The sequence below is a fragment of the Austrofundulus limnaeus genome, unplaced genomic scaffold (assembly GCF_001266775.1).
Source record: "Austrofundulus limnaeus strain Quisiro unplaced genomic scaffold, Austrofundulus_limnaeus-1.0 Scaffold413, whole genome shotgun sequence".
Lineage (NCBI taxonomy): Eukaryota > Metazoa > Chordata > Actinopteri > Cyprinodontiformes > Rivulidae > Austrofundulus > Austrofundulus limnaeus.
The window spans coordinates 266,942-274,708 of NW_013952815.1; the positions used below are offsets into that span (position 1 = coordinate 266,942).

Consider the following 7,767-nt stretch of genomic DNA (forward strand, 5'->3'; position numbering starts at 1 on the left):
ATATATATGTACAGTATGTTTGCAGTTTATTTGACTCCTCAACCTTTTTTGAACAATTAAACTTATAAAGCCCCCCACATACTCGGGCATACTTCGACTTAAGGCGGACTCAAACATCTGCCAGGCAGGTCTGTACAGAGATCCATTTTTTACGTACGCATCCACGGTGTCGCACAATAAATTGCCCAGCAAGTTCACATCGAACAGTTTTGGATGTGACACCAAGCAGATAAGGTTGAGTGTACACAGTACGCCCAAGTATGTGAGAGYCTTAAAAGTAAACTGAAATAAATTACAGGTTGCAATAAAATAAACTAAAATTTYTTAAGAAAGCAAAATGACAAACCATCTTTATAGTACTGTATAATAATTCATGTGTGACAGATTTTTAAACTGTGATATTTAACAATAAATAAATAAAATGCATTTCTATGCAAAATGGATTWAAAAACAACTCCAGGAAAGGAAAAAAAAGAGGTTTTGTTGAGCAGAAATGACAGTTTTAATCCTCACTTCTTTGCACTGATGTGGGAGCCCTGTCAAAAATACTGCATGTCCATTATTCAAGAAGTGTCCAAGCATTCTTTTATTTTTATTCTGTGTGCCCCCCACAATTTATATGGATAGAATTTATTTTTTACAACAACTAGCTGGAATGAAAACAATCAAAAATGAAATAAAAGAAATGACTTTCTACTTCTTGCCCTTTTTAAAATGTAAGGAGTATAAAGTACAGATAATTGTGTGAAAATGTAAGAAGTAGAAGGAAAATGTAGGCTGAAAAATAATTACTCAAGTAGAGTACAGATACCCAAAAAATTCTACTTAAGTACAATAACGAAGTGTTTGTACTTAGCTACTTTGCAACTCTGTTTACTTATAACGTTTTTCTATTAAAAACAGAATTTTGTAAAATTATACTTTTAAAAACCAACTGAAGCATGGTAACGAGATAGAGCAACCGTCTCATTTCACAGCTGTTTATGCCGTTGACCCCAGCGGCCTCCAGCCCACGCAGACCGTGGTCTAYGTCGGTCGCAGCCCATGAATTCAGACACAGCCGTTAAGTTAAAATAAAATCAAATGTGCTTGTGTCAATGAAATGACTTCCTGTTTCCTGTTTTCCCACAGATACTGGAAGACGAAGAACCTCTCCCCCAAACGTCTGAGCACCGGGATCCTCATGTACACGCTGGCCTCCGCCATGTGCGACGAAATCCATCTTTATGGCTTCTGGCCCTTCGGCTGGGACCCCAACACGGGCAAGGAGTTGCCCTACCACTACTACGACAAGAAAGGGACCAAATTCACCACCAAGTGGCAGGAGACGCATCAGCTGCCCAGCGAGTTCAAGCTGCTCTACAAGCTGCACAGGGAAGGTGTGACCAAACTCAGCCTGACACACTGCACATAGACGGTCTCTGAAGCCAGGAGTCATGTACTTCAGCTCATTTCCAACATTTTTTTTTTTTTTTTGTGTGACACGTAAGCATGGTAAATGTCTTAGGGAGGGATTTTTCATTCTGCAGACACGTGCCACATTGTAATTTCACCTGAAGCACCTCTAGGCGGCTTCCATCCCCGGTTGTTTGGGGGGACTGCTTACCGTGGCTAAACACCGGAAAGTCCAATCTTCCCATTCTGATTGATGCAGATCAGCCTCCTTTACAACACTGATTATGTCAACTGAAATCACTGCCTAATCTCAGGGAAGGAGTTAGATCAGTGTTTTTTTGTAATCAGATTTTATGTCCAAGAGCGGTGCGGGTCATTCTGCGCTGCTGCTGAAGATGGTATTTGTTTACAAGGCTACTCACTCTAGATATCTCACACATGCTCGTCTTTTAGGTTTTTCTAGTGTGACTTTCAGCTTCAAACATTGTTGAGATTCTTCAGGTCTTTTAAATATTAATAATGTTCAACATTCCAACAATAAGCCATAAACCGATTGAGGAACATCCGGATGCGGTTGCAGACAGTGGCGTCGGCCTACATTAGTGTCTCCGGGGRGCTGGAGGAATTATTTTAAAAACTGCTATTCCGTGTGATAAATTTATGAAAGTGACAAAGAGAGATCAATGGTGACTCAATGGTTCAAGTTGTACCAAAATCACGGCTGTCGTAATGGAATTGGTTTGTCACAGAGTGCTTTTTCATAAAATCTGATCATTACTACAATTTAACTGCAATACATGGTTGTGACAAACTGCACTGTCTGTTTAAAGATGTTTTATTTCTGAGCATTATTTTTMAAAGCATATTATTACTTAGGTTATTATTTATGGGTGTGATAATCATGGTGATTGATAAAAATCAATTTGGAAGTGTACTTTTTAATGGTTTTGTTACCTAGCAGCTTTTTCCAYTTGACTCAGTTTTTCATGCTAACATAAATTGGCGATATTTTGACTTTATTTTTCTTTTTACAAACCGGAAACCCGACATGTTAGCAARGAAAGACTAACAAGCTGTAAATTTCAAATCTGAGGCAGTTTTTGTGTTTTATTTTCAATGTAAGTGGCTAATATCGATGCATGCTAGTGTGAATTTACAGCTATACTGTAAATTGTTTTTTGAGTTGAAATATTTTGGATAATATTGACATATCATGTACACTATTCACGTCAGCCAAATTTGATGTTGCTTTTATTATTTTTCTACCTGAATGAATATAAAGAAGCTAACGTTCGGTGCCTCAGGTTGAGGGGAGCAGGGAATGGATTAAAGAATCAGGGCCTTATTCTCAGTAATGAGGGCGTTGCTTCGGTCAGTCGTGGTGAAGCATGAGTTGGGTTGAAATGCAAAGCTCTCAATTTACTGGTCCATCTACTTTCATGATGTTTGGATCACGAGCAAAAGAACGAGACTCAGTTCGTTGAGGTGGTTTGGGCCTCRTGGTCGCCTTTGGAGGTTTTCCAGTCATGTCCCACCTGGAAGAGACCTTGTGGCAAACCCAGAACTTGCACGTCCTCTCTGGTTTGGCAACACTTTTGGGTCCCTCCAGTAAGACCTGTGGAGTGTTGCTGCATAGAGGTACATCTGGATTTCCCTCTGCGACTCGAYCATGAATAAACATTAGAAAATGGGCGGATAGCTAGCAGCTAGCAGTTTCACTTGAATTAAAGTCTTTAAAGTTATTTTGTGAAACTGTTTCCAGTCTCCACCATCTTTGAAATCTTGAACAGTTTTAACAGAAACAGAAAACATGGCTGAGCTGTGGCAGCAGTGATCACGTTTACAATCACGCATCATCGGCATAAAGTGATATAAATTTGGAGATTTAAATTGTTTATTTGAACCCCTTTTTCTCCCGCAGGGTGGATCGATAAAACGACATATAGCTTATACAATATACATTTAAAATAAAAGAATGATTCAAATAAATAATTAAAAGGCCAAACTAACAAGACATTTAAGTTCATGGGTGAATGTAATTTTATTTAGACTCTGAATGTCTACAAAAAAAATAAAGAATAGGAAAGAAATACAACACAATATCTTCCACTACCAAATAATCACTAAAAAAATAAAAGAATAAACAAAAGAGTAAATTATTTTTGAGATTTTGTTGATCTGTGACAGTATTTGCAGCATTAAATGAATGAATTCCTGTGGACTTACTGCATCTTGTATAAAGAGCATGATCATATAACACTGCATGTGAGGCACTAACAGATATCTGACGCTAGTTTTATACAACCTTTTTAAACTTGTTGGAGGGTAAATTTAGGTCTTTTGGTATAGTTTGTATTGACATTTGTGTAATCCGTAATCAGAATCTTTGTATGAGAGTTGTTAAACAGCTATAATAACTCTCCTGCTAAAACACATGGACCAAAACCTCTACAGATCAATTTACAACAAAAACACTTTTATTTTTTTGTAAAGCTAACCCAGTAGTTTCTGCCTATCCAAACTCCAACAACAGACATGTTGACAACCCAAAGAGTCAAATCTGGCCACATGATTGTCTCGTGTCTCTGCAAAGTGTGACCCTGTTTAACAAAAAGGTTTAATAAAACAGAGCGACACCGTCTCTCACTCTTTTCAGCTGATTTTTGTTGCCGTTCAGATTTAGTGTGATCGGACTTTGCTCGCCATCTTTTCTTCACAAATATTACTTTTTGTTTTTAAATCTCTTGAGACAGTGGACCTCTTCAGATTCCTAATCAGATCAAACGTATCTGGTGAAAAGTTTGTAACCAGATTGTTAATCTGTTTAATTTTGTAAATCCAGCTGCAGTAAAAGAACGCAGTAAAATATAGTGACTCCATGAATGTTCAACTTTTGGAGCGATCTGACTGAAAATTCCTCTGGTTCTGACATGAATGTTGGACAAATCCGTTGAAAAAAATTTTTTTAATGTTTGAAATGAATATGTAGAATGTGTGTAAAACTTATCAACGCTAATAAAAGTCTGTAAAGATTGTAATGCCTCTGAGAAGCACCAGTACGGCTTTTTGTGCATTAAATAACACGACGAGGACATGCAGAAGCTAAAAACAGACACTGTCTTTATTTTAGACACATCACTATACGTGTTCTCTTCCAAAAAACCCTTTAACACTCATGGACATGTGTTTCTGTGTTTGTTTGTTTTCTGCATGGAAATATTGTTCCATAACGCATAAAAAGCTTTAGCTGCTCGTGTACATGTCATGAATCATGTATTTGGACTGTGATGTCTGGTTTGTTTGATCAAAACAATCATTTGTGTTAAAAAAAAGTGTCTTAAATGTGTTAATTATGCTCCATGATAATGGCCTTTATGTGCCTGCATATTCCTTACATCAATGTTAAATAAAAACAGTATTTTCCTCTGAAATCTGGTCAACAAAAGTTATTTGGAAAAATATAAAATGATAATTAATGTGTTTTCAGCCATAAATAGTTGATCTTTGACATACTTGTTACAATTCTAAACCTAATTTTCTTATCATGGCTAATATTTAGAGGAACTTTATTTATTTGTTTGTTTATTTATTTATTTATTTTTGGCCTAAAGGGGCAGATATTAATAAGAATTTTTTCTTCTTTCTGCTACCTTACATTTTAATAGTGATTTGTATTATTTGTTGTATGTACACTATTTGTTTTGTTTTTAAATGAAAATGAATAAATTTACTAAATAAAACTTTAATGGGAAATAGAAACTGGAACAAATAAGCGACATAAACCTAAACTTTAGCTGATATACGGAAGCAGTTGTAAAAAGGGTTAGAGCCACAGAAGCTGTGACCCCTCCTCTTCCTGCTCTCAAACAGCAGCGTCACTTGTTCCCTCTGCATCAGATCTACAGTTTTTATGGTCAGCTGAGGATTTAGCACACCCCATCCTCTACACAAACACATAACTTGTAGATCTGAGCTCAGACTGGTTTCTGTTATCAGGAAGTGAAACTTACACAGACGCAGAGAGGAAAATGGCACAGAAAGGAATTCAACTGGACAGAGAAAGTTTCTCTTGTTCCATTTGTTTGGATCTATTAAATAATCCGGTGACTATTCCCTGTGGACACAGCTACTGCATGAAGTGTATTGAAGACTACTGGGATTCAGGGAATAGGATCCACAGCTGCCCTCAGTGCAGGAAAACCTTCACACCGAGGCCTGTTCTGGTAAAAAACCTCATGTTGGCAGCTTTAGTTGATCAGCTGAAGACGAGTGGACTCCAAGCTGCTCCTGCTGATCACAGCTATGCTGGAGCTGAAGATGTGGCCTGTGATGTCTGCACTGGAAGAAAACTCAAAGCCATAAAGTCCTGTTTGACGTGTTTGGTGTCTTACTGTGAGAAACACCTCCAGCCTCATTATGATGTAGCTCAGTTGAAGAAACATCAGCTGCTGGAGCCCTCCAACAAGCTCCACGACAACATCTGCTCTCGTCACGACGAGGTGATGAAGATGTTCTGTCGCACCGATCAGCAGAGCATCTGTTATGTCTGCATGGTGGAYGGACATAAAGACCACCACATCGTCTCAGCTGCAGCAGGAAGGAGCCAGAAGCAGGAGCAGCTCCAGGTGAGGAGAGCAAACATCCAGCAGAGAATCCAGGGCAGAGAGACAGATGTGAAGCTGCTTCAACAGCAGCTGGAGGACATCAACACATCTGCTGATAAAACAGTGGAGGACAGTGAGGAGATCTTCACTCAGCTGATCCGGCTGCTCCAGGAGAGAAGCTCTGAAGTCAAGCAGCAGATCAGATCCCAGCAGGAAACTGAGGCCCGTGGAGTCAGAGAGCTTCAGGAGAAGCTGGAGCAGGAGCTGACTGAGCTGAAGAGGAAAGATGCTGAGCTGAAGCAGCTCTCAGACACAGAGGATCACAACCAGTTTCTCCACAACTACCCCTCAGTGTCAGAACTCAGTGAGTCTCCACACTCATCCAGCATCAATGTTGCTCCTCTCAGATACTTTGAAGATGTGACAGCAGCTGTGGAGGAGCTCAGAGACAAACTACAGGACATTCTGAGAGACACGTGGACAAACGTCTCACTGAGAGGGGCTGAAGGGTTACTGCCAGAACCAGAACCAAGGAGCAGAGCTGACTTCTTGAAATATTCCTGTGAAATCACTCTGGATCCAAACACAGCACACAGAAAGCTGTTATTATCTGAGGGGAACAGAAAAGTAACATTAATGTTGAGAAATCAGTTTTATCCTGATCATCCACAGAGATTTCTTAGGTGTTTTCAAATTCTGAGTAAAGACAGTCTGACTGGACGTTGTTACTGGGAGGTGAAGTGGGAAGGACCAGGTGGTTTAGTTGCAGTAGCATACAAGGATGTTGATAAAACACTGAGTGGATTTGGATTTAATGATAAATCCTGGTCTTTATTTTACAACAAATATTATGAATTTTACCATAACAGGATCAGAACACCCATCTCAGGTCGTGTTACCTCTAGAGTTGGAGTGTACCTGGATCACACGGCAGGTATTCTGTCCTTCTACAGCATCTCTGAGACCATGACCCTCCTCCACAGAGTCCAGACCACCTTTACTCAACCTCTGCATGCTGGGATAGGTCTCTGGGCTTCTAAAAACACAGCTGAGATCTGTAAATTAAAATAATTATCTAATTTTGTGGGGTTCAGGTTTCTTGATGTGCTGCTTCCTTCTGGCCCAGACATCAACTTCTCTGTTTTTGTTTTAATGTTTTTTTATTAAGTGTTACTCTGACTTGTTTCTCTTTAGTCTTTTTTATATTCTAGTATTGAAACATTTAAAAAAATGTTTATTTTCTATACTTGGACAATGAAAATAGCACGTATTTATCAACGCCTATTATTTTTTCTTTTATTTTGCTGATTTTGTATGAATCTTGTCAATTTTTTAAAACTTTGAACAGTTTAATTGTTTTTGATGTTTTCTTTTTACATTGTTGAAATTCTGGATGAAATTTTTTGATTAAGCCATATAAATAACCATTTATGTTGGTGAAGGGAATTTGGTGTATTATTAACTGAATTAAAGATCCAATCTTGTATTTTCAGTCAAATGCTTTGCTGGTGAAGATTCTCAGTTATCCAGGTCATGGTCAATCAAAAAGGAGTTAAAAACAAAACCAACTGGACTTTCAAATTTAAAGTTGAAGACATTTCGCTTCCCATCCAGGAGGCTTTTCCAATACAAAGGTTAACACTTTGATATGAAAAAGCCTCCTGGATGGGAAGTGAAACGTCTTCAACTTTAGAAGTGAAAGTCCAGTTGGTTTTGTTCTTAAACTCCTTTTTGATTGATCATACAATGCTTTAAACAGGGTCAGTAC

At 38.5% G+C, this 7,767-nt stretch overlaps 2 protein-coding genes across 2 annotated transcripts in view; both read left to right on the forward strand.

Moving 5' to 3' along the window:
• The window catches only part of LOC106528945 (sia-alpha-2,3-Gal-beta-1,4-GlcNAc-R:alpha 2,8-sialyltransferase), a 10,678-nt gene extending 5,852 nt beyond the window's left edge, over positions 1-4,826 (forward strand). Inside the window, exon 4 of the mRNA XM_014024237.1 lies at positions 1,132-4,826. Within this exon, the coding sequence (XP_013879691.1) occupies positions 1,132-1,414 (283 nt within the window). The 3' untranslated portion in view covers positions 1,415-4,826. The remainder of the gene's footprint in view (positions 1-1,131) is intronic.
• Positions 4,827-5,620: 794 nt separating this feature from the next.
• Positions 5,621-7,767, forward strand: part of LOC106528948 (tripartite motif-containing protein 16) — a gene marked incomplete at its 5' end in the record, with an annotated part of 8,216 nt that continues 6,069 nt past the window's right edge. Inside the window, 1 exon segment of the mRNA XM_014024239.1 lies at positions 5,621-5,873. Within this exon segment, the coding sequence (XP_013879693.1) occupies positions 5,631-5,873 (243 nt within the window).